This window comes from Procambarus clarkii, chromosome 38, assembly GCF_040958095.1.
Source record: "Procambarus clarkii isolate CNS0578487 chromosome 38, FALCON_Pclarkii_2.0, whole genome shotgun sequence".
Taxonomy (NCBI): Eukaryota; Metazoa; Arthropoda; class Malacostraca; order Decapoda; family Cambaridae; genus Procambarus; species Procambarus clarkii.
This window is the reverse complement of record NC_091187.1, coordinates 22657708-22685096: the sequence shown is the minus strand read 5'-3', so window position 1 is coordinate 22685096 and position 27389 is coordinate 22657708. Positions and strand designations below refer to the sequence as shown.

General features: G+C 46.6%; 1 protein-coding gene across 1 annotated transcript in view; it reads right to left on the bottom strand.

Annotated features, from left to right (window-relative positions):
• Positions 1 to 5294: 5294 nt before the first annotated feature.
• The window catches only part of LOC138349610 (uncharacterized), a 41687-nt gene continuing 19592 nt past the window's right edge, over positions 5295 to 27389 (bottom strand). Inside the window, exons 2-5 of the mRNA XM_069337883.1 lie at positions 6123 to 6455; positions 5853 to 6027; positions 5667 to 5772; positions 5295 to 5580 (exon numbers count right to left, since the gene is read on the bottom strand). Of these exons, the coding sequence (XP_069193984.1) occupies positions 5427 to 5580; positions 5667 to 5772; positions 5853 to 6027; positions 6123 to 6455 (768 nt within the window). The 3' untranslated portion in view covers positions 5295 to 5426. The remainder of the gene's footprint in view (positions 5581 to 5666; positions 5773 to 5852; positions 6028 to 6122; positions 6456 to 27389) is intronic.

Sequence of the window (27389 nt, the reverse complement as noted above, 5' to 3'; positions counted from 1 at the left end):
AGAGAGGGAGATGACCACGAAGGCCAAAAGAATGAAGTTGAGATAGGATATGATAACGCCAAGTGGTGTCGTAAGCCTTTTCTAGGTCAAAAAGGACGGCAACAACGGAGGTCTTCGCAGCAAAAGCAGTACGTATATAGACCTCCAAGTTCACCAGGACATCTGTCGTGCTGCGGCACTTGCGGAAACCAAATTGAGAAGGGGAGAGGAGGTGATGGTGTTCCAGGAACCACATCAGACGAACGTTAACCATACGTTCAAAGAGTTTGCAGACACAACTTGTGAGAGCAATAGGGCGAAAGTCCTTAGGGGAAGTACCCAGAGACCCCGGTTTGCGAACAGGGAGGACAACGGCATCGAGCCAGTCCTCAGGGACTGACGACGACTCCCAGATCCGATTATACAGACTCAGTAAATACTGAGACGTGCTCGGAGGGAGATAGCGAAGCATCTCATAATGAATACCATCGGAGCCCGCCGCCGTAGAACCGCAGGGGGCCAGGGCAGAACGAAGTTCAGAGAGAGAGAAGGGATCATTATAGGGAAGCTGAAGATGAGTGCAGAAATCTAAAGGACGAGACTCAAGGACAGGTTTACGAAGAAGGAAAGATTGGGGAAGATGAAGACCAGAGCTAACAGAAGAAAAGTGGGAACCCAGTTCGGAAGCGACCTGCAACGGGTCCGCCACAAGAGTATCATGGAGGTGAAGGACCGGTGAAACATCGGGAACGAACTTACCCGCTATCTTGCGGATACGCTTCCAGATCTGGGCCAGAGGGGTTTCGGACGTAATTGTCGAGACATAAGATGCCCAACATTCACGTTTAGCCATACGGATGGCCCTACGGGCCACCGCACTCGCTTTCCGAAAGAAAAGAAAAGAATCGGTCGTCTGCCTACGGCGGTGCCTCTTACAGGCTGCACGCTTACAGCGAACAGCCCGAGCACAGTCCGCATTCCACCAGGGAACGCACTTCCGTGGACCCCGAGAGGAAGAGCGAGGGATAGAGCGGAGGGCAGCGTTGAAGACAGTGTCATGAAAAAGGAGGAGAGCGCGAGAGAGAGGCAGAAGGGAGAGGTCAGAGAGAGTAGCACTGAGGGTAAATAGGGTCCAGTCAGCCTTAGTAAACTGCCACCTAAGGAAAGAGGGAAGGGCGAAAAGAGAAAAAGGAAACAAGGATGGGGAAATGATCACTTCCATGGAGGTCATCAAGAACCTGCCACGTGAAATCTAAGTAAAGAGAAGAGCAGAGAGAAAGATCAAGACAAGAAAGGGTGCGAGTCCGAGTGTCCTAATGAGTGGGCTCACCAGAATTCAGAAGAGACAGGGAAGAAGAGAGGAGAAACGGCTCAAGAAGGCGACCCCGGGTATTCGTCAGAACGTCACCCCAAAGAGAATGACGACAATTGAAGTCACCCAGCAGGAGCACAGGCTCCGGCAAGGAGTCTAGGTAGTGTTTCAAATCGGGAAGAGAAAGCGGGACACTCGGGGGGAGATAAATGGAACAAACAGTGTACCATTTCCCCACAAAGATACGAGCAGCAGAACAATAGAGAGGCGAAGGAAAAAGTAAAGGCACAAAGGGAACATCAGCACGAATCAAAAGAGCAGAAGAATTAGAAGTCCCAGCAACAGCTGGGGGAGGGGGGGGGGTGGAGAGAAAGGAAAAGCCACGAAAACGACCAGGACGAGCACCAAGCATCGGCTCCTGGAGACAGACACAAAGGGGCGAAAACCGCGAAATCATAAGTTGGAGTTCGAGGAAATTGGCGTAATAACCTCGAACGTTCCATTGAAGAATGGACAACGACGAGAAGAGAAAGGACAAAAACAGAACAAGAAACAAAGGCGAAAGAGCAACAGAGCACATTAAAGAATATCAGGGTCGGGATCAGGGTCAGCAAAGTCAGGGTTAGGGGGCATGGGTAAACTGAGCAAAGACGGAGGGAAGGAAACGGGAGAACAGATCAGAGGTGGGCGGGCAGGGTCCGGAGGAGGAGGAGGAAGAGGAGACAACGGAGAGGAGCAGTGAAGGACAGCAGCAGGAAGAGGGGGTGAGGGTAGAAAGAGGGGAGCGTACCTCAGCAAGGGCAGCAACCAAGAGGGAAGCGAGGGCTAAAGAAACCTCCATAGCAGGAACAGGGGGCGCAACCACCGAAATGGGAGGGGAAGAAGCGAGAGAGGCAGAAGTAGGGGCCGAGGAAGAAAGCGACACCACCTTACCCGCTGGGGAGGAAGAAGGAGAGGAGCCAGGTTTACGCTTCTGACTTAAATTGACAGGTGTCCCAGCAACCACGTACTGGGCAACGGATTCTAGCGTCTCGACAGAATCTGAACGAGAGCACACATGACGGCCGTTTGGAGAGCGATGGACATCAGCCCGCACCGACAGTCGGCGGGGAGAGTCAAGAGACGGAGGGGAAGGATGGGAATGAGGAACGGAGGGAGACTAGGAAGAAGGCACAGGAGACACGACAGACCAGGTAGAAAGAAGGGGAACCCCAGACAGAGGACCAGGAGGAGGATCCTTCGGGAGAGATCATACAGGGAGAGGGGAGGGGGCAGTGGGCGTATCAGGGTCCAAGGCCCGGAAACGGTTGCGAGTCTGAGGAAGGCGGGAAGGACGAGGAACGGAAGAGCGCAATACGCGAGCATAAGAGATATTAGCATAAGGCGGGAGGCGGCGAACCTGGCGTCTCGCCTCAGAAAATGATAAACGCTCCCGGTGCTTCAAGTTGAGGACGGCTGCCTCAAGCTTGTAATGAACACACGCACGGGAGAAGGTAGGATGGGCTTCACCGCAGTTGGAGGCAACGAGCCTGGGGAGAAGTGCACTCTGACTTAGAGTGACCTTCGCCACCACACAAAGGACAGAGACAGTCCCGGAGCATCGGAGGGCACCATGCCCAAACCTCCAGCACTTGTTGCAGAGCCGAGGAGAATGAATGTACTCCTGGACAGAGCACCTGGCACCAGCAAAAATGACAGAGGGTGGAAGGGTCCTACCATCAAAGGTAATCTTCACAACCCGGAGGGGTTGACGGCGACTACCACGAGGGGGACGAGTAAACGTGTCCACCTGGAGAATAGAATTTCCCTGGGCAGCAAGGATATGTCGAATATCGTCGTGGCAGTCGCGCAGGTCCCGAACACCGGTCGCAACATGGGGCGGGAACAGAATAGTGCCAACACTGGCATTCAACTGAGCGTTCTTAGAGACCCAAACAGGGGTCTCGCCAAGGCAGGATAAGGCAGCCAAGCGGGAAGCGGCATCCTGAGAAAGAGCAGCAACGACACGTGTAACGAGACTAGTGGGGTTAAAAGTAATGGAGGCATCCACGGAATCAACGAGATGTCGATGGAGGGAGAAATCGTCAGGAGGCGCAGAATCAAGAGGGAGGAGATCAAAATATTTGGCCCACGAAGCGGGACCAAACAAGGCTTAATAGGTAGCAGAACTGGAAGGAATCGAGCGATGGCAGCAGTGACGAGGACGGCGGTGAGAACCCCCAGAGAGCGGGGTTAAAAGGCGCAGTAGTTACAACTAGAGAAGGAGCCGCGCCAGGGGACGAGGTAGTCACCACTGACGGCATGGGGCTCGACCCAACCACAGAGGGAGGAGAGGGAGTCAGAGAGGCCAAAGGAGGAGCAAGGTCGGGGCCCAATGCAGCGGAGGCTACAGAGCCCGGTCTTCCAACATGGACCGACTCTGGGTCTTTGTCGCCCACCCCACGAGCCTGAGAAGGTAAATCAGAAACGGCGGAAACAGGGGTCATTACGTAAAATAAAATTCATTCACGAATGTGCCCCCACACCCACCATGGAGCCACAGTTAGAGGAAGGACGCCCAACAAGAAGCTATCGCCGATCTTGCCGGGACCTCCTAGGGGTGCGTCGCGAGTATACGCCCCACAAACGCCACCTTAAGAAACCGACAGTCCGAGATCGGGTTCAGTGACGAGAGGGGGCTCGACAATAAAATGTTCCCCTCGCTCTACGTCGGGTACTACAGTTCTACGGTTGCAAGAGTATGCCTCCTCAAGCACCCGGGCGTCAAAATAGAAGAAGTCCAAGGGAAGAACCAGAACAAGCAAAAGGTAGACAGAAAACGGCAAGCAGATAGGAGAAGAGGGGGGAAGGGGGGGGGAGAAAAAACCAAACGGAAGGAAAAGTAAAAGGTGCCCAGCAGAATTGGAGAGGACGGCAGCAGGAGCACAAGGCTCGAAAGTGACAGAGGACTGTCCCAAGGAGCATCACACTCCGGCAGCCGCCCACTAAGCCCCCACACGGCAACAACGAGCTGGGCAGGTGGGGGGGGGGGGGTCAAGTAAACAAAATTGCTGGGAATCTAGCCAAGCAACATTCTATACTATCAACAAGATGTACAGGATTGAATGATTTTAGAGCCGTATGATCAGCCACTAAGAGGCAAAAACTATTGAAAAACAAAAATGCAGCCATTTCAATTGAAGTTGTTAGCCTCTATGGTACATGGTATTTACATTTGGTCTGTAAAGGCAATTGAGTAGCTATTATCAGATTTAAACCCCATCTGTGAATTATGTAACACAAGTGTGTTAAGATAAATCGTAAGGTAAGGTAATGGTTATCTCCGCAAAATTTGTACCTTATGACTGCAGTGGTGTACACCCAGCATTGGTTTTCGCTCTATGTAAGGGCCAAAGTACCTCGTGTCGGGCTTTTAAAGTTTAGTAGCAGTTCAGATATCGTGTATCACGACATAATGTCTATTAACACTTTGTATACACCTCTACTGTACAACCCTGGATGGCACTCCCGACCGTCTTAGCGGGAGAGTATAAACGGGCACAGTGAGAAAAAGGTCACTGATGGCATGACAGTCCCAAACGGTTCTGATAAGGGTTGTTACTGGGAGTGAGAGGGAAGTTTAAGCCCATAGTTTACCCAATCACATACAGTGTGACCAAGACTACTGCTACCCCTCCTGCCTGTCAAGGAAGGAGGCGATTGGCTCTTTTCTTATATTGCCTGATAGGGGTTAAAGTTAAATGAATGCGTTTGGGGAAGACTGCCACCGCTCTAAACACCCTAATGAGAACAGATTGCCTTACAGTCTGTTCAGCGCTATCTCCCGACCTCTAGCTGGTAGGGGAAGGCAGCCTATCAGAACTTACGCTATCTAACCAGCCTGTCGAAAAACTGTTAAGGTGTCCACATTGACACATTATCCCCTTTGCCGCCCCTCACACTTTTCTATACCACATTTGTAAGATGGGCAGTGTTTACGACCTTCAGAGAAATAAATCAGAAATTGCATTTATAACATTTATATTACTACACAATAGAATTTTATTCTCTTTGGAGTTAATTTGTATCAATCGATTGAGTTACAAGTTTAAACCATTGATTTAGTATTACAATAATGAGAACTGATGGGGAACAACTATTGAGCGTAGAAGCGTGGAGCCTCACAGATGACGCGCCTCAGGTGGAAACAGGAGGAATCGTGCCAAGTGACACCATCGTTGTACAGGTTGTTTAACACCGCCAGACAGTCCTCGTTGCCTTCATCGTTGTCTGGCTGTGGCAGTCCTCGCCTGGGGAAGACAAGTGGTTCTCAAGGCCATGATCATTACCAGTCAACACCAATAGTTTTGTTTACGGTCAACAAACCAGTTCTCACCTGCCGGTGCTAGACCAGTTAGAGTAGGGAGAGGAAGTGCCAGATAACCACGACCAAGACCTCGAGTTACGTTTGTTGCCGCTCGTCCAGATGTCGCTGATGTAGTCTGAAATTATACCACTTTCATTACGTCCAAGTTAGTCACTCAAAGCCTAGTTAAACACCCAGACCTGCTTTTCAACTTACGTGTAATCATATAGTTGGAAATTAACTCTTGCTTCCTGTGACTTTCAATACTGACGGCCTGGAAACCGTTGCCAAACCCAGAGCAGTAATAGGTTGCTTGCTCCCAGGTGTAGAGTCGACCAGAGTCGTGACACCATGAGAAGTGGTATGCTCTGCCGTCCACTACCTCGTCAACCTGACAAGTTACAACACAAATTATGTTAAGGCTCATTTTAATTACCAATTAACCTTAAATACGTCCATGAGAAAGGAAAATAAAACTCCTCTTACCAGGGGTTTAGCAGCACGGTTGCATAAAGATGAAGTTGGACGGAAGGTAAAGGGAGTCAATAGTGGAGATACTTGAGGAATAAAGACCTGAGGCTGGCTTGGTAGTTGTGGCTGAACAAACACAGGTTGTTGGGCTGGTAGTTGTGGGAAGGGTTGCTGGGATTGAGGAGGTTGGGTGGGGCCGCCTTCAGGTACCAAGAGGTTTCCACTTGAGGTAACGAATGGCCTGTCAGTGGCTCCCAAGATGGCGGGAGCAGCGTTGTTATTAACGAAGTATTGGGCCCAGGATGGCATCACTGCCGCCGCCATCACCAGAAATATTATGGCAGCCATCTGTAATGAGTATTTATTAAATCTATATAAATAATAATGGAAACGATCGTTTGTTCAAAACTACTAATCTCCGAAATTTCTACACCAATGGCTTTGAAATTCTCACAAAACTACCCATTTGCATCCGAACAGGTTTTTATACACAAATATCAAATCCTACTGTAAAAAGTTTTGAAAGACTTTCATGATTAGGAAATCTTAAAACCCTCTACCAATTGCTTTTAAATTTTGACAGTTGCATTTGAATAGGTGTGCGTTTATATATCAACTATATAGACGGCACATCTGTGACTGGTAAAAACTTCTCTAAACAGCGCCATCTGTCTCACGTAAGTGCTCCACAAGTTCAACTAATTATGTTACAATTCCATTTCAATGTCTGCAATTGCATTGATGAATTTAATTTTTAGAGATCTATTTATTTATTTTTATTCTATTTTGTATGACATTGCATTGAAAGAGCAGCGTTTACCATACTCTTGATTTTGGTTTATTTTCCTATCGTTTATAACTTTTTTCACCGATAGGAACATCAGATCATTTGGGAATGCATCGGGCGAGGGAGTGGGGGAATGCAGGGAAAGACGAAGAGGAATGGAAAGGACAAAGGAACAGGAGTGGGGGAGTAAGAGGGGGACAGGATGACTGGTAGGACGAGGGGATGGAGGAGTGGGGGGGAATAGTGGGAAGGACAAGGATGAGAGGACAGTGGAGGTGGTAACAGTGGGAGAGGACTGGGAGACGGGAAATTTACCATGGCTTAGAAACTCACAAGAGTTTAAGAGCCACAACGTGTGGCCGGGAATAGTTATTAATACAAACGGAAGTCATTTCAATTTAGGGTGTGAAGTGGAAGTTTAGTGGGACCGAGAAGTTTAGCATTTAAAACTATCGTTAAGTTGCAAGTAAAAAAAAAAAAAAAAAAAAACCTTGGAAGTTAAATAATTTTGCAAGGCGAGCAATGTATATGCTACCGTTGAGTTTAATAGGTATATTTTAGACAAGATGTTAATAGTGAAGTTTCACAAATAATGTATTGCTTGACAATACCTATCCAATGTTTAAAGTAATTACCTTTTATTGAAGGCTAACGTAAACGATGAGTCTGCTATTTCATCAAGAAGTTTTCATTGACAGGTTCATCACTTACAATAATCAATGTTACACACCTGGTTTCCGGTATGTGAAATTACAAGAGCACGTTTATGGCAGAGTATACCTCACTGGAGGCGAGTCGTGATCCCACCGGCATGACCACCGGAAATTTGTTGTATGAAAAGTTAGTGAAAGCAATGTGTTTACGGATTAGTTCCGTTCTTTATGCACAATTTATTAAACTTTGAGCGTTTTGTCAAGTACTAAGCAAGGATTCACAAGTGTTTTTTTTTAATAGAAAGTTAAGGATGCAAGGGAGAGATTGGTATACGTAATATTTATAGCGTCAATAAAATTTGTGTAGACTGGTATCTAGTGAAGGTAAGGGTAGTTATCTTTCACGAGAGCCATGAGGAATATAGATAATTTTTAGCCAAGTCATTCCTATAGTTTAAATTTAATGTAATTTAGATACAAGGTTTAACCGAAATCAGTAGGAACAGGAGTGGTATACCTGAAGGTGCTACATTAAATTACAAATGTTTTTACAGTTTTTCCTTGCAATACCCGTTACTCAAACTAGTCTGCAACTTACGACGCCTCTCCGAACTAAGAAGAGTAAGGTTTTAACTGCTCTAGCGACTAATAGTTTGGAATGTAATGAACGAGCAAAGTCATTAATTAAACTTTGTTATGGATAGTTAGGAGTTTCATTTGCAAGTAACGATTATAGTAGCTTCCAAGTGAAATGCATGAATTTCATTAAGTGAACAGTATCCAAACCACTTCATCCTCTCTACAAGTAAGCTCAGAGCAAGGAAAGTTTAGTGCTATTTCGGAATCAAAATATAACTTAAAATTTTAGAAAAACTTAAACACTAAATATTCATATTTTAAATTTAATTTTATTCAGTTTGGAGCAGTTTAGCAGGATATGAATTTAGAGGTTATTATCCACGTAGGTACCTACATCAATAAGATGCCATGGATTTGTTTAGCAATGTTGTACTAATTAAGTGTATAAAATAGCCAATTGACAAAGTTAAATCTTTGTCAAGACGTCACTTTTGTGGATGTCATAATCTAGAAAACAATTCTTACAAAGATTATGAAACATTTAACTGTACAACGTCTAATACTTTATTACCAATAATACTTAATTATTACCAGTAATACTTAACATAATACCACAAACCTTCACTATAATAGGGCGTCTTCCTGTAGAGGTGAGGAGGTAACTGACACACCTCGGCGCCAACTCCCACTTTTATACTCACCACACTGCTTCTCATTGGTTAATAAAGTCTGCAGCAACAGTTCCTTCCTGGCTTGTAATTGGCTACTCCTCAACAGGGGTCCAAGATGCTAGTTACTCTTGACGCTACGACCATAACATGCAAGTGGCCAGATGCCGCCGCCAGAAGTGGCCATTGACAATATCAACAATGCAGGCAAGGGCCACTTAACCCCATAACTAACCGAACATTACTTGACCTCCTTCACTGTTATGTTTATTTTGTTTATTTATTGTTTAAAAATTTATTATTTATCGTCATTTACCTTATTGTTAGTTACAACATAGAGATGGAGAAGAGAGGGATGAGAGGAAGACTTGCGCTCCCAAGACAGACATTCACAGTATATTTAGCACTAATGTAAAAACTTTTACTTGTACTAAAATGCTTATAAAAGGTTCCCATACCAAAGAAAAATAATAAGTTTACAGTTGTAAAGTTCCTCTAGTAGTGTGAACTATATTGAAGATGAATTGTCAGTTCAAATATAATTATAATATAAGAGGGGAAGGTCTCCTTCATCCATCATCTTTACTGATCCCCCAGATATGTCACCCCCATGTTTTTTTCTTATTATTTTGTAAACACAAATACTACATAATAGAAAAGCATGAACATCATCATTCACATTTATAAGGCAAGAAACACATGAACAAAACTCAAGAGCAGTAAAACAAACACACAAACAAAAGTCGTACAATACACATAAAATGGAAACCTAAACATAGGTAACATTTAAACACAGTCTGAAAAGAGAAAGCACCAGAGCACTATAACCCAACATAACCAGGCAAGAAACACGAACAAAATTAACCGTATCTCACAGCACATCAAAACAGGTAAATAAAGCAACACAAATCAAGAACCACACACACAGTTAATCATCATTATATTTATCCGGAAATAGACGACGAGGGTACTTCTTCCTGAAGGCATCCCACCGAGCCCACACCTCCGCAGACAAGGAAACGTAACGACGCGATCCCCGCGGTCGATACATGAAGTACTTCCGCCCCCGTGGAGGGGGCGGAAGTCACGGGAAGAGGCCACACAGCTCAGCTGCACCGGCGGTGGAACCACGAGAGGCTGGAGCACAGAAGCTGGCCCTACAGAGGGCAGCAGCACAACGGGCACAGTCGCAGGGGACAAAATCACAGAGGGCGATGACACAGACGCTGACACCACAAGGGGGTGGAGTAACAAAGGGCGGCTGAGAAGTGGGCAGCAGCGCAGCAGTTGGCAGCACTGAGGACAGACGCACGGAGGGCACAGACATGGACGCTAGAGGCATGGGGGTCGCAAGAACAGAATCTTTCTTAAGAACCATCACCAAGTCCCCTCCCTCTACCGCAACCGCGGCCGGCGCCACAACCGCCCAACCCGGGGGAACCAGCAACCAGGGATGCAGAGGCAGCTGGAGAAGACACAGGATCAGATGACAATCCCACCACAGGACCCATCACCACCGCAGTGCAGCCCACAGAAGCCGCAGGCACCCCAACATCATTGCCCACATCACCATCCAAAGAAAACGAACTCCCAGAGTCACAAAAATTCCTGACGTCGACCCAGGTCTCACCACGAGGCGGAGACAGACTCGAAGCTCGCCGAAATCGCTTGGATACAGGTCGTCGTAACTATCACCCTCGCTAAGAGGCACCGCAGTAGAACCTCTGGTCGGCCGCACAACTCCACACAGTGCACGATCACTCTACATCACAGCCTCAACAACCCGGAGAAGAGGACCACACACCGCGGGAGACATCACCGCATGCACGTCAACATGGGCCGAAGACACATCTTCCGGACACAGTGCACGGCCGGGCCGCATCCTCGATGACTGGGGGCACTAGACCACACACCACAGGAGACACAACTGGAGACTTGACTGGAGATGGGGGCAAGCGGGCATGGCTGAGGGAGGGGAGCCGGGGATGCACTAACTACCACCCCGACACTCACACCACCAGCCACATGTAGGCTGGCATTTGAGAATGTCAACGGGGCACCAGACGACCGGGAAGCATCATTCATCACAGCAGCACCTGGTGACAGGTCCGGGACTGCCAACGGGGCAAAGTCCTCCTCCCTAAAAAAATTCAGAGGGCCAACCCGGCTTGCCCCACACCCCCAGCCTGGTGGCCCGATGGCCCGCACTGGAAACAAGTGCGGGGCTGACCTACATAGAATATGTGTATCATGAAGCAGGAGAGACGAAAAGATATAGTCCTTCAATTGCATCGCCACTGTGTGGGTCCCATTCGGGATACTCGTCCACCACCCAGAGGAGACAGCATTCATATGGACACTCACGACCAGCCCATATCGGGTGAAGTAACGCTGGAGTCGCTTCACCCACTGAGTCAAGGAACTCGAAGGGAGCACCATAAACTCCCACATAGGTAGTTTCACTGCATCTGTTCGACACTTCCACCGAACCACCACCCTCAGGCATAGTAAACATCTTCCCATCATAGCGGTCCACAAATTCACGATACACACCCGTAGAGCTGAATTTCATAACAGCTCGATGCCCAGATACAAGTTGAACGGCGCACACAGACACCACATTCATTCGCAACATGATATCAATCATGACCACTTCAACAGCCGGGTATGACGCTGGTCCAGTGAATTCCAAGCCAATGGTAACCCTCAGCTTCACAGGGAGGAGGGGGGATGCCATCCCTCCAGCCGACACGGCCTAAAGGGTCCACTCACAAACACAAACTACCACTGACCAGCAAAACAGGAGCTCACAGGCGACGCGTCCGCCTCCACCAAGAGCTAGGCGAGCACCCCGACATCCCCCAAGTGATTTGGTATTGTTGCCTGGTCCCCAGATACGTCGCCCCCATGTGGTCCGATATAGATGCCTTGTCCCCAGATACGTCACCACCATGTGGTCTTGTATTGTTGCCTGGTCCCAAAACACGTCATCCCCCCAAGTGGTCCGATATTGTTGTCTGGTCCACAGATATGTCACCCCTAAATGGTCCGATATTGTTGCCTTATCACCTGAAACGTCACCACACCAAGTGGTCGATATTGTTGCCTGGTCCACATATATGTCACCCCCAAGTCGTTTTGTATTGTTGCTTGGTCCCAGGATACGTCGTGTCCCCCCCCCCTAAGTGGTCCGATATTGTTACCTGGTTCACAGATACGTCACCCACATTTTTTTTTTAATTTATGGAAATACACAATATATACAAAGTAATCCCAGTGTCAAGTCACCAGTACAAACACAAGAATAATGAGGTTATCTTGTAGTGATTTTCAGGGCTTAGCGTCCCTGCGGCCCAGTCCTCGACCCGGCCTCCTTTTTATTACACCCCCCCCCATCCAGGAGGCAACCCATAGCAGCTTTCTAACTCCCAGGTACCTGTTTACGGGTAGGTAACAGGGGCAAAAGAAACTCTACCCAGTTTTATCTCTTATCTTTTATACGACTACGAATCCGAGCACAATCCACTCAGCTGTCAGGCTCCCCAACAGAGGAACAGTATAAAATCAAAATATCATAAAACACCAACATGATACACAAACGAAAATACACAGAAGTACTAAAAAATAGAATGTAAATAAAACCAAACCAAACACAGGAGCTTCCAACACAGGGTAGCAGCATAGACCGGGAACGAGGTCACGCACGCTTGACTGGTTTCTACTGATACTTATACTTCTCTGGAAACTGTTGCACAGGATACCAAGAACAGTAAGAATCCCAAAGAGGTGACTCCTCCTTGGTTGGGCGGATTGGGCACCACATAAATTCAGGAATGACGATCTAGGGAGGCGTCCGGACCTGATTCGACGACATGGGCCGAAGACACAGATGACACAGGCTGAAGAGGCAGAACCACGGAAGCGCAAGGCACAGAGGACGAAGATCTAGAGGACAGAGGGCAACTGCGCAGAGGGTGGCTGCACAGGGGGCAGACGCCCGGGGTCTCCAGAAGTTCGTCGTCTGTGGATGATGATGTGGGCGACGCTGTTGGAGTGCCTGCGGCTCCTGTGGGCCCTGTTGCTGCAGTGGAGGTCCTGTGCTGGGACTGACACCTGGCCCTGGTCCGGTGTCTTCTTCGGCTGCCTCTGCGTCCCCGGTTGCTCGTTCCCCGAGTTGGGAGGTTGTGACACCGACCGAGGTTTCACGAGAGGGTAGGGACTTGGTGCTGGTTCTTAAGAAAGATTTTGTTGCAACGGCCCCCATGCCTCTGGCGTCCATGTCTGTGCCTTCCGCGCGTCTGCCCTCTGTGATGCCGACCGCTGCACGGCTGCTCTCTGCTCAGCCGTCATTTGTTACTCCGCCCCCAGTGGTGTCGGCCCCTGCACCATCGCCCTTTGTGTTTGTGTCCCCTGCGACTCTGCCCGTTATGTTACCGCCCTGTGTTCGGCTGGCTCCTGTGCTTCAGTCCCATGGGGTTCCACCGTCGGTACCGAAGAGCTCTGTGCGGTCTCTTCCCGTGACTTCCACCCCCGTGGTAGAGGGCGCCGAACAGGATGTTTCTGACGTCATGCATCGTCAGCGAGGATCACGTAGTCACGTTAACGCATCTGCAGAATTGTGGGCTCAGCGGGTTGCCTACAGCAAGAAGTAACTGCGTGGTTGATTGTTCATTAAATCACTGAACTATGTGTTTACCAGATCTCTTTTAATGGGGGTCCCAGACCTTATGGTTATCCTTCGCTTTAGAGTTAGTTTTTCTTTTTATTTCGGAAACAAATACAACAAAACAGAAAAACATCAACAGCATCATTCACATGAACAAAGCAAGAAACACACTGACAAACTGTAGAACAGGGAAAACACAAACAAAAGTCATACAATACACAAAATGAAATCATAACCGTAGGTAACAATGAAACACAGTCAGAAAAGCAAAAAACACTTGAGCATTATAACCCAACAATAACTGCGGTATTGTATCCAGTGCGGGCCATCGGGCCACCAGGCTGGGGGTGTGGGGCAAGCCGGGTTTGCCCTCTGAATTTTTTTAGGGAGGAGGACTTTGCCCCGTTGGCAGTCCCGGACCTGTCACCAGGTGCTGCTGTGATGAATGATGCTTCCCGGTCGTCTGGTGCCCCGTTGCCATTCTCAAATGCCAGCCTACATGTGGCTGGTGGTGTGAGTGTCGGGGTGGTAGTTAGTGCATCCCCGGCTCCCCTGCCTCAGCCATGCCCGCCTGCCCCCATCTCCAGTCAAGTCTCCAGTTGTGTCTCCTGTGGTGTGTGGTCTAGTGCCCCCAGTCATCGAGGATGCGGCCCGGCCGTGCACTGTGTCCGGAAGATGAGTCTTCGGCCCATGTTGACGTGCATGCGGTGATGTCTCCCGCGGTGTGTGTTCCTCTTCCCCGGGTTGTTGAGGCTGTGATGTAGAGTGATCGTGCACTGTGTGGAATTGTGCGGCCGACCAGAGGTTCTACTGCGGTGCCTCTTCGCCGTCTTGATGCTCTGCACCATACTGGGTTGCACCTCAGTTCTGGTGCCTTTCGTTCGACTCCCATCCTTAGCTTGTATGTTGACACTGGCTTCCTGTCTCTCAAGGACCGCCGTGATCGCTACTGTCTTCGCTATCTTGCGCGGTCCTTGCAACATCCTTCCTCTCGCCTCTGTCGTGCTTTAACTTTTACCCCTCCTGCAGTTCCTGTTCCTCTTCACCACTTCCCTCTTTCTGTCCGGTTATCTCGCCTACAGGATTCTTTTTCCGTTCGTATTTCTGATGTTTCTCCTCGTGTTGTTCCTTCTTTGCCCCCGTGGAGGGTCCCTCTTCCGTGGTTTTGTACATCCTTGACCCGTATCACTAAAGCTTTTACCCCTCCTACGCTTCTAAAACGCCTTTTCCTTGAGCACTTTTCTTCTCACTCCCGCTCCGTTTCTATCTTCACCGATGGGTCTAAGTCGGCGGACGGTGTTGGCTACTCTGTTGTTTTTCCTGATCACACTTATATGTGTCGCTTACCTCCAGAGACTAGCATCTTTACAGCGGAACTTTATGCTATTCTCTATGCTCTTCGTCTCCTGCTTTCTCGTTGTCAGTCTCCCTTTGTAGTTGTTGTTGACTCTCGTAGTGCCCTCATGGCTCTCGGGTCCTTTAATCCGGTCCATCCAGTAGTTGTCGAGATCCAGCATTGGCTGTTTCTTGTTCACAGTAAATTTAAGTCGGTTGAGTTTTGTTGGGTTCCCAGCCATATTGGTGTGTCTTTAAATGAGCGTGCGGATGCTGCCGCCAAGGAAGCTGTCCGCTCTTGTCCCATCTCTCGTAAAGGCATTCCATAATCCGACTTTTACCCGGTTATCCATTCTTCATTCCTTACCCGTTGGCAGGCTTCTTGGTTGTCTCTTACTGGTAACAATCTACGCACTCTTAAATGTTGTGTTTCCTCGTGGCCGTCCTCCTTCCACCGTAACCGGCGGTGGGAAACCGCTCTGGCGAGGTTGTGTATTGGCCATACTCACTTAACCCATGGTCACTTGATGGAGCGCCACCCTGCTCCTTAATGTCCTAGTTGCATTGTCCCTCTTACGGTCATGCATGTCTTTCTTGAATGTTCTGACTTGCAGGACGAGCGTGTGTCTTGCTTTCCGACCGCCCCTCGCGGTCACCTGTCCCTCGATAGAATTCTTGGTGACTTGGATACTTTTGATATCGTTCGCCTTATGCGTTTTTGTTCTTGTATTGGTATCCTTGGTGATATTTAGCGCCCTCTGATTATTTTGCGCATTTGATGGTTCTACATAGCCTTCCCGGTTTGGTGCCTTCTTTTGATAATTACTTACTTACTTACTTTAGTGATGCGGGTCAGAGAAGTACAAAATTTGGGAAGGGCGACCCTCCACGAGGGCAAGGAGGGAACAATATGAGGAGAAACGTTAGTAATACGAACCGAAAGAGAATCTTGTAAGCGAGACAAACGGACAGAAACTGGAAGGTAGTGAAGAGGAACAGGAACTACAGGAGGGGTAAAAGTCAAAGCACGATATAGGCGAGAGTGAGGATGCTGTAAGGATCGCGCAAGATAGCGAAGACTGTAGCGATTACGGCGATCCTGGAGAGACAGAAAGCCAGTGTCAGCATACAAGCTGAGGGTAGAAGTTGAACGAAAAGCACCAGAGCTGAAGCGCAACCCAGTATGGTGGAAAGGATCAAGACGGAGAAGAGTAGAAGGAGAAGCAGAAGAGTAAGCAGGGCAACCATAATCGAGCTTAGACAGGAAGAGAGAGAAATGCAAATAGAGGAGCGTGCGCCTATCCGCTCCCCAAGAAGTATAGAACAAAACCTTCAGTAGGTTAAGGGCCTTAGAGCATTCAACATGGAGGTAAGAGACATAGCGCGACCAAGACAAACAAGTGTCAAGGAATAACCCCAAAAGCTTCGTGGAATCTTTGTATTCAAGGGGATGACCATAAAGTGTCAAAGAGGGACGAAGAGCGACCCGCTTCTGAGTAAAAGTTATGGCACAAGTCTTAGTAGTAGAGAACTTGAAGCCATGATTGGTGGCCCAAGATGACACGGCATCAATCGCAAGTTGAAGCCGCCGTTGAAGGAGAGGCAAATCTTCACCTCGACAGCAAAGAGTAAGATCGTCAACATAAAGAGCGGAGAAGATGCCAGAAGGAAGGGAGGAAAGGAGACCATTGAGGGAAACCAGAAAAAGTGTTATACTCAGAACACTACCTTGGGGCACACCTTCATACTGCCGAAAACAGGCAGAGAGAGTGGCACCAAGCCTGGCTCGAAAGGAACGACGAGAGAGAAAGCTTTGAAGGAAGAGGGAGATTACCACGAAGGCGAAAAGAACGAAGTTGGGACAGAATATGGTATCTCCAAGTCGTGTCATAACCTTTTTCCAGTTCAAAAAGGACAGCAACAACGGAGGTCTTCGCAGCAAAAGCAGTACGAATATAGACCTCCAAGTTCACCAGGACATAAGTCGTGCTGCGGCACTTGCGAAAACCAAATTGAGAAGGAGAGAGGTGGTGATGGTGTTCCAAGGACCACATCAGATGGACATTTACCATATGCTCAAACAGCTTGAAAACACAACTCGTGAGAGCAATATCGCGGAAGTCCTTAGGGGATGTACCGAGAGACCCTGGTTTCCGAATAGGGAGTACAAGGCATCGAGCCTGTCCTCAGGGACGGACGACGACTCCCAGACCTGGTTATACAGATTCAGTAAATACTGAAACGTGCACGGAGGGAGATGGCGAAGCATCTCATAATGAACGTCATCCGAGCCCGCTGCCATAGATCAGCAGAGGGCCAGGGCAGACTGAAGTTCAGAAAGAGAGAAAGGATCGTTATAAGGAATGCGGAGATGAGTGTGGAAATCTAAAGGATAAGATTCAAGAACAGGCTTATGAAGGAAGGAAGGATTGAGGAAGATGAGAACCAGAGCTAATAGAAGAAAAGTGGGAACCCAGTTCGGCCGCGACCTTCACTGGCTCCGTCACAAAGAGTCCCACGGAGGTGGAGAACCGCCAAGACATCTGGAACGAACTTGCTCGCAATCTTGCGGATCTTCAAGATCTGCGGCAGAGGAGTATCGGACGTAATGGTGAAAACATAAGATTTCCAACTCTCACGTTTAGCAGTACGGATGGTCCTATGGGCCAACACACTTGCCTTCCGAAACAGAATAAAAGAATCAGCCGTCTGCTGGCGGTGGTGTTTTTTCCAGGCTGCACGCTTACAGCGGACAGCCCGAGGACAATCCGCATTCCACCAGGGAACACATTTCCGTGTGCCCCGGGAGAAAGAGCGAAGGATAGAGCTGAGGGCAGCGTTGAAGACAGTGTTATAAAAAAGGAGGAGGGCGCAAGGAAGAGGCAGAGAGGAGAGGTCAGAGAGAGTAACACGGAGGGTGAATAGGCACCAGTCAGCCTTGGCAAACTGCAACCTAGGGAAGGAAAGGGCAGGGTGGAAAGAGAAAAAGGAAACGAGGATGGGGAAATGATCACTGTTATGGAGGTCATCAAGAACCTGCCACGTGAAATCTAAGAAAAGGGACGACGAGCAGAGAGAAAGATCAAGACAGTAAAGGGTGCGAGTTCGAGAGTCCACATGAGTGGGCTCACCAGAATTCAGAAGAGATAGAGAAGAAGCGAGGACGAACGGTTCGAGAAGACGGCCTCGGGTGTTTGTCAGAACATCACCCCAGAGGGAATGTCGACAGTTGAAATCACCCAAATGGAGCACCGGCTCTGGCAAGGAGTCCAGGAGGTGCTTAAGATCAGGAAGGGAAAGAGGGACATTTGGAGGGAGATAAATGGACTGTATACCATTTACCCACAAAAACACTGGCAGCAGAACAATGGATAGGGGACGGAAGAAGTAGGGGGACGAAGGGAATATCAGAACGAATTAATTGAGCAGTAGAGTTATGGGCCCCAGCAAGAGCTTGGAAGAAAGAAATAACCACGAAAGTGACCAGGACGAGCACAAAGCATTGGTTCCTGGAGACAAACACAAAGTGGTGTAAACTGTGTAATTAGAAGTTGGAGTTCATGGAAATTGGCATAAAATCCACGAATATTCCACTGAAAAAAAGACATTATCAAAAAGAAAGGACAGTAACAGAGAACAAGAAAGAAATGAAGGTAAAGAGGAACACAGTTTATTAAAGAATCTCAGGATCAGGATCAGGGTCTGGATCAGGAGTAGGGTCGGCAAAATCAAGGTTAGGGGGCATGGGTAAACTTAGTAAGGAGAGAGGGAAGGGAGCGAGAGAACAGACCAGAGGCGGACTGACGGGGTCCGGAGAAGGAGACAACTGGGAGAGGGCAGGCAAGGACAGTTGGAGGAGGGGGGGCAGAAATCAGGGAGTGCACCTCAGGAAAGGCAGGAACAGATAGGGAATCGGGGGCGGAAGAAACCTCCATATCAGAGACGGGGTTCGACTACTGAAATGGGAGGGGATGTAGTGACAGAGTCAGAGGGAGGGGGTGAGGAAGAAAGCGAAACCTTCTTATCCGCCGGAGAGGAAGGAGAGGAGCCAGGCTTACGTTTCTGACTCGAAGAGACAGGCGTTCCAGTAACAACGTACCGGGCGACAGACTCAATGGTCTCAGCAGGAGAACAGGAACGAGAGCGAACAACACGAAGATTGCTGGGAGGATGATGGATATCAGCCTGGACAGACAGGTGGCGTGGAGGGTCAAGAGACTGGGGGAGGGTCGGGAAGAAAGAGAGGGGGGGGGGGGGGAGATGGGGAAGAAGACAAAGAAGATATGGCAATAAAATAAGATAAAACTGGGTAGGAAGGGGGGGGAAACCCCAGATGGAGAACTGGGAGGGAAACCATCTGGGACAGGAAGCAAGTAGGGAAATATGTGACTAGACCCGCACGCACCATCTGCCAGGTGGCACTCACGTGAGTGGCACCTGGACAGATGGCGTGCATGTGTCTAGTCACAAAGGGTTTTGGGGGAATTTCCCGGAAGTTTGGCGCGTGTCAGATGTAAGTGGAGCGCGCGGTTCTAGTCCTCGGGGTTTTGGGGAGCTTTTTCTGTGTGTTTGGTCAGGAAAGCGGGAAGCCCTGTTGTTTGGGATGTAGGAGAGTATGTGGTAGAGTAAGAAATAGAAGGATAAGAGTGGAATAAGAGGAAAGAGTAGTTAAATATGTATGTGTGTTTGTCATAGACTTAATCCTGTGTGAAGATAATAGTTTTGATGATCGTAAGTAAGTAGAGGTTGAGGGGATTCAACATAGTGGATATGTTGTTTGGGGTGGAGGGGAGGGGGAGGGGGGAGGGAGAAGAGAACCCCCATACCTGAGAGGAAAGCCTTTACGTCCATTAGCTTCCCCCTACAGGAAGTCGTAAGTGTTGAGGGGTAAGAGAGCGAGAGAGCACCCTCCTGCGGAAGTGGGCCATTTGCCTTAAAGGCTTTTCGATGTCTTCAGAGTGGAGATGTTCATCCCACCGCGGTTCCCCCTCTACTGCGGATTCGTTAAGGAGGAGCGAGGTACATACTCCTGCCGACAGACAGACCCACACCTGTCAGCCATCAATCACTTCTCATTTGACCCAGGGCATTTCATTCCCCTCACACACACAAACGCGCCGTTAGTTCCCTGCGAGACTTCATCCGCTACACACACTCGTCATACAGCTCCGCGTCATGGAAAGGCGAAGCTCTACAGCCTGCATGAAATGCGGAGTGTTTTATATTCCATCACCAAATCAACTGTGTCAGCTGCAATGCGCAAGCTGTGAAAAACCGCCCCTAGGACATTACGACATCAAATGCAAGCGATGTCAGCAGATTTTCTGTGATAACTGTGAGTGTTATTCATATTTAATATTCCACAGTTCATTTTATGGCATCCACAGGTGAAATATCGCGTGTGTAAACTACTATAGTGTGAGAATATTTACTCATTCGGGCTATTACATTCCACACAGTTAAATATGTTCTTTCCAATTTCAGTTTACAAAACCGTGAAGTGTCCTTATTGCTCACCTGCCCCGCGAGGAGTTCATCGCCGGAATGAAACTTCACATAAACGTAGGTAGCATATAAAATACACTTCTCGTATCTCTATTTCATCCAGTTGCAAGCGAACACACACACACACACACATGCATAATAAACATATTTTTCCCCATTCACCCGTGCTGAATATCATTTGTTCCATTTCAGGTTATAATCCCTACCTCAATCGACGGAGGGAACAGATCGACGTCATCGAGTCTATACCACATTCCTCACACACTGAGCTAAGGAGAGCAGATCTCACTCGCGGCCAGCCCCCGCCCCTTCATCAAGGTCAGCCACGCCGCCAGATGGGGGGCTACGAGACCATATCTCATCCTGTTAACACGATGTTACGGATTCATACCCACTCACCTGCTCAACCCCTTTACCATGACATAAGTAAGTTAATACTGTCTTATTTCAGTCTATTTCCTAAACATATTAATTCCCACTAGTCTGTTCCCTCACCTCATAATATATATATATATATATATATATATATATATATGCTTTCATTCTTTCTAGAGATAATATGTTTTTCTTTTTTTTCACAGATGACACACCACTGTGCATAGATTTGGCATCCAGCAGCGCTGAGAGCAGCGGCCGTGAGAGTGACACAGCAGAGTGGACATTACCCTCATCCGGCTCTCACAGGGAGGGGAGGGCTCGTTCACGCGCTCACTCAACCCCCCGTTCCTCCCCCAGCCCCATACCCCAATCAATCAGCGACAGCAGCAGCAGCAGCAACAGCAACAGCAGCAACAGCATCAGCAGCAGCAGCAGTGGTGAGAACAGTACCATTAACATCACAGACAGTGACTCAGACGACAGCTCAGCAGACCGTGACCTTGACTCGCAAGCGTCTGTCAATTCGGACTGCTTAGCACCGTCTGGCGTAATAGCTGACCGTGCACTCTCCCCCATTCATGTCGGAGGGGGGCTATCACCACCCCCCACCCCTCCCAGCCCTCTCCCATCACCCCCACCACCTCTCTCTCCATCTCCCCCACCTGCCCTAGAACTTCAACCTCAGCTGCTGGATCGAATTGATAACTTTAACGGCGGTTATGTTCGGCTTTCATTCTCCATACCAGAACATGTTAACACCTCCCCAGGACTCTATCTGAGAACATACAGGGATTTTTTCATTAATGAGGTTCGATCCCTTTTCTCTCCACAACACCCATCCCTCCTAATTTACCCAGACATCACTCTAATTGTGCGGAATTTAAATGTACAACAAGACGGGGAGGAGGACCTATTGGATCCTATAAATAACGATGGCTTTCCCATACGAGGTGAGGGGCGAACGATAACTCTAGAGGAAGTAGAAACTCTTATTGATTTTTGGACTGACGAATTGACAGGGAAAATATCCCAGTACCTGGAAGAGAAGGTGGGGTCCAATGTCTTGGTTGAGTGGCTCACCGGGTTTTACATTAACTGTGGTCAGATTGAACATCCGATAAGATTAGGCTCGCATGTAGACTATCCTGAAGGCTTGCGTGGAAAAAAATTGGTTTTCAATCCAGAGGGAGAGGCGGATATTTGCCTTATGCAGTGTGTTGCAGCTTATAAATGTTTAGTAAGGGGATGCACCTAGATAATATTCGCGCTAGATCTGTGAATGCTAGTTGGTGTCTCAGACACATGAATTGGCCAGCAGATGTCAATTCTGCAGTGACGTTTGAGGATATTCACAAGGTAGAGAAAATGAATAAAGTCAGTATATTCATCTATTCACTAGAAAGAGATGAAAATGCTAGACGACGACAACGACACTACATTACACTAGCTAGGAAGGGAAGAGGGGGATATACAGACGTCATACCACTGCTGATGTTGGAAGCTCAACACTTAGTATTAATTAAGGATTTTAACCAATATGTACGTAATATGCGAGGTCATGGAGATCTAATCCCAAGTCATCACAGCTTCTGTCATTGTTGTTTGATATCACTCCCAGCAGATAGTATGCAGAGTCATGAAAGTACATGCAAAGTACATCAGACTCTCAAATTCTACCCACGAGAGAGGAAGATTACTTTCCGTAACTATGGACCTAGTCACATGTGCTTTTATGACTTTGAGTGCATGTTAGATCGCTCGAACCCTAAGGGAATGATAGAATCACGTCACAACGCAGTGGCGTATGCGTACATTATCATTGACAGACAGATGAATATTGTTGAGAAAGATACTTATTTGGGTAAAGATGCGGTCAATCACTTTGTAACCACGCTAGAAGCGTCATGGGCTAGAATCAAGAAGGGGTTAGTATCCTATGAACTTCACATGTCCCAGCAACAGCAGGCGATATTTGAGACAAAAACAGCCTGTGAACTCTGTGATGAACCTTTTAACGGGGAAGATGTAATCAAAGTCCGTCATCACGACCACACAGTAAGATTCCACAATTATCAAGCAGCTTACTGTGATAGATGTAATTTGCAATGTATAAATTCATACAAGTTCCTATACACTTTTTCACACAACGCTTCCTATGATTTAGGAGTAATCCTAAACGAGATGAGAGATAGATCAGGAAGTGAAATAGATATATTAGCTAGGGATGGATTTAAATTTATGAAAGTTGATGTGAACAACTTAAGATTTTTGGATAGTTTAGCCCTTCTCAACGGCTCGCTAGGAAGAATAGCCAAGGATCATATTGATAGTGGGAAACCTACCACATTCACTTTGGCTATGTTAAAAGGGGTAAATAAAGCGGCCATCCCAAAACTGCTCACGGGTAAACAATCATTCTGCTATGATTATTTATCCTCTATGTCTGTGTTAGATGAACCACAACTCCCTTCTCGCGATAAGTTTTACAATACACTAAAAGACGAAGAGTTGTCAGAAACAGATTATAAACAAGCCTTAGAAATTTTTGATTTGGCTAAATGTCGTAACATAGGGGAGTATCTGCTCCTTTACATCAAAGTGGACACAGGTTTGCTAGCTGATGTGTTCACAGTCTGGCGAGACACCGTGCTTGCTCTCTACAAATTAGACATTTCACACTACATTTCTTTACCCTCATTTGCTTGGGATGCGTTCTTGCTTAAATCGAAAGTTGAACTTGATGTTGTGTCAGACCCATTGTTATATGATTTACTTCGTCGGAATCTCCGAGGTGGGTTCACCAGTGTGACGAGACAGTACACGAATGTGGAGAACAGGCACACAGGCTTAGATCTATGGGAAGATAGTAGCTACATCATTTACTTAGATTTTAATAGTCTTTACGGGGCGTGTATGACTGAACTACTCCCTCGTGGCGGGATCCGGAAACTGACACACGATGAGCGTGACGTACTGCTAGAGCATGCTTGGAGAATATCCCATGTGATGGGTCCAAGGGATATTGGGTGTTGTGTGATACACTGCAGGTCCGACCGGAGGTAGCTAGGTATACAGATGAACTACCCCTTGTTCTTTCCCATACTTGCATTACCGAGGAACACATTTCACCCTACAGTAAGAATATTCTTACAGAAGAAAGTCACGGGCTACCTAAAAACAATACTAAATTAATTGCTTCTCACCTTCCTCAGAAAGACTACCTCGTTAGTCTGGACTTGTTACAGTTGCTCATGCGCATTGGATTAGAAGTAGCTAAAGTTCACGACATCTACGAATTCGAGCAGGAGAGTTACCTTAAAGACTTCATTGAAACCAATGTTCGTGAACGTGCCAGTACCAAATGCGCGATAAAAAAAAGGCTTTCAAACTCGTATCAAACTCTATATATGGAAAGAGTCTCACAGATGTATCTAAATATGGGAACAAACACTATTTGGTCACAGATCGTAGTCATTTCCTGAAACATGCTCGAAACCCATTCTTCAAGCGGAGTCTTTTGTTAAGTAAGGATCGTGTGATATGAGCTATCAAGCAGAAGTCTCTCCTAGTCAACACTCCTACGTATCTGGGCTACCATATACTTCAAATTGCTAAGAGGCGACTCTATGAGTTCTGGTATGATGTTGTTAAACCTGCGTATGGGGATAAAGCGAGTCTGTTATATACAGACACAGACTCTTTCATCATTAAACTGGACTGTCAGGATGTGTTTGAAGAGTTGAATAAGTCTCCTCTCTTCGACTGTATGGATTTTAGTAATTTTAATGACACACATCCATCCTACTCTAAAGCGCGAGAAGGTGAACTAGGATTGCTCAAGTCTGAAATAGGCTCTAAGATTATTAACCAGTTAATTGCTCTCAGACCTAAAACATATTCGTTCACCACACATGATGGGGAGCACACTTGTAAGTGTAAGGGCGTACCATACCATCTACAAGAGAAACTCTCACATGACTCATTTCAACACACTCTTGAAACAAACACTTCAATCAGGTATGTGTCGAGATCTATACGCAACGTGCAAGGAAAGATTTGTACATGTCACAGTACCTGCAGAGGATTGTCAGCATTTGACGATAAACGCTACATTTTAAGCCCCACACAGTCCCTAGCGTATGGTCATCCTGATATTCCCAATAACAATGATGATGAGATGGATGTAGAAGTGGGAGAGGAGGAGATGGAAGAAGTGTTTATGGAGGAGGAAGTAGATCAAGCACAGAGACTCCACCCAATATTCCATCCCTGGAGCAAACGCGATGCTACAGCTCAGAAACTATTCAACCCTCGCTAGATTTTATGTTGTACAATTGTTAGGTAGTATTAAGATGGGTGCCCCATATGACTAGAACTATTTATACTAAATGAATAGGATGTTTAATATTATTGTTTGTGAACTGTAAGAACTATGATTAGTTTTAAAAAATATGATGTTTAATATTATTGTTTGTGAACTAAAAGAACTATGTTTAGTTTTAAAAATGATGTTGCTGTACATAAAATATGTGAATAAACACCTGTAAATGACTATGTTTGTATAAATACCACCTCAGTTTCTTAGTTTTTAGCAGTCTTAACGAAGCATTAATCATGGAAAGTTTCTATGATATAATCCATGCGGAACATCTAGATATTTTCAGAGAACCATCTCGTGTTATTATTGCTGGTTATTCAAACAGCGGAAAATCCTACTTGTGCAGTAAACTTGTAAGGAAGTATCAACACAAGTTCTCCTCAATAATCATATGCGGAGGAGGTTACTCTGAATTACGATCAGATCCACAAATTAAAGGGAAGCTGATCGAGCATTCAACCATTATTGATCCTGTGGAAGAGCGAGTAGCTAATGACTCGCATATCTTAGTAATCTATGATGACCTTTTTACAGAGTCTGCGAATTCAAAAATCGTATCAGACATGTTTACTAGGGGCAGACATTTCACGGTTTCCGTCATATTGATTACTCAAAATATATTTTTTCCTGGTAAATATTCGAGGAATATTAGTTTAAATGCTTCTCATTTCATATTGGTTAAATCACGAGACCTGTCACAAATTGAAACACTCGGACGACAAATATTTGGGAAAGTGGATTCAATGAAATTTGTAGTTATATAAGCAAGTTATTAGCCAACCCTACGGCTATTTGCTAGTAGATCTGGGCTCGAACACTCCATCTACGATAACATTACGCGGTAATATTGTTCACGAACCGCCCTATGAGATAGTTTACCAATGGTGAGCAAGAAAGATGTACTGGAACGAGTATATAACGACCCCCTCATCTAGCGGGGGGCTTGGAGGGGTACAGAGATTGTATAAGGCCGCCAAATTAATTAACTCTAGTATAACTCTAGCCGATGTAAAGGACTATCTGAAAAGCTCTGACTCCTATACGCTGCATTATTTACAACCACATAAATTCCCTCGGCGTCGGGTGTTAAGCCCTAAACCACGACTATTTCAAGCTATAGACTTGGCCGAGATGAGTTTATTGGACAAACATAATGACGGAGTGAAATATTTACTCGTATGTGTAGATATTTTCTCCAGGTACGCCCAAGTAGTACCCTTACGCGCCAAGGATGGGAAAAGCACCAGTAAAGCTCTAGCTTTAATTCTAGATTCACCGCATTCTCAGGGAGTGCGCAAAATTAATTCTGATCGAGGTGGAGAATTTTATAACGCCACTATGAAAAAAATGCTGGCAGCAAGGAAAGTACAGTTATATAGTGTATTTTCTCAGGAGACTAAAGCTTCAATCGCTGAGCGGTTCATACGTACTTTAAAAGGTAAACTTTACAAGTTTATGACGGCGCACAACACTCTAAAATACATGCAGGCTCTACCAGATATTGTGAAAATATATAATTTAACCCCACACAGAGGATTGAAGGGGAAGACACCTGCGGAGGTGCACGCTCTATCCTCGCCCAGCGAACACGCCAAACAATTTGATTTAATGTATAAAAGCCCGAGCAAATCAAAGAGAGCTGTCATTCCTCGATTGAGTGTTGGTGATACAGTACGCATCACTCTATCTGATCACATTTCCAAGTTTAAGAAAGGGTTTAAGCAGCAGAACACCCGAGAGATCTTTACAGTTACACGTATTGATCGGAGACAACACATCCCTTTATACTTTCTAAAAGATCTGAATGGGGAAGAAATTGATGGTGGCTTCTATAAACAAGAATTAACAGAAACACATTTGCCTCAAACCTTTAATATTGAGAAGGTATTGGGACAACGCAGAGTCTCTGGCAAACTCCAGTATTAAGTTAGGTACGCAGGTTATGATCGATCATTCGATCAATGGATTGATGCTGCTGAGATATTACATTTATAATGAAGAAGCCCTTAGTTTATAAATACAAGGAAGTGATCCAATTATTATCAAAACTTCAGTATTCTTCGAGAAAGCAGTTGATTGAAAAATTGAAGACACCACATATAAATTGTTTATCAGAAATTTTTAATAACTTTTAAAAAAAAAAATTGCCCGTGCCTGACAAGGACGTAAAAAGTTGAAAAAATATAAATTGCTTATTCGGTCACTAGCCTGTAAGAAACCTTCTGTGTCAACTAAGAAACGGATATTAACCAGCAAACGAGGAGGCAGTATTTTATCCATTATTTTACCAATTGCAGCTAGTTTAATTACACGGTTGTTCAGTAAGTAAGTAA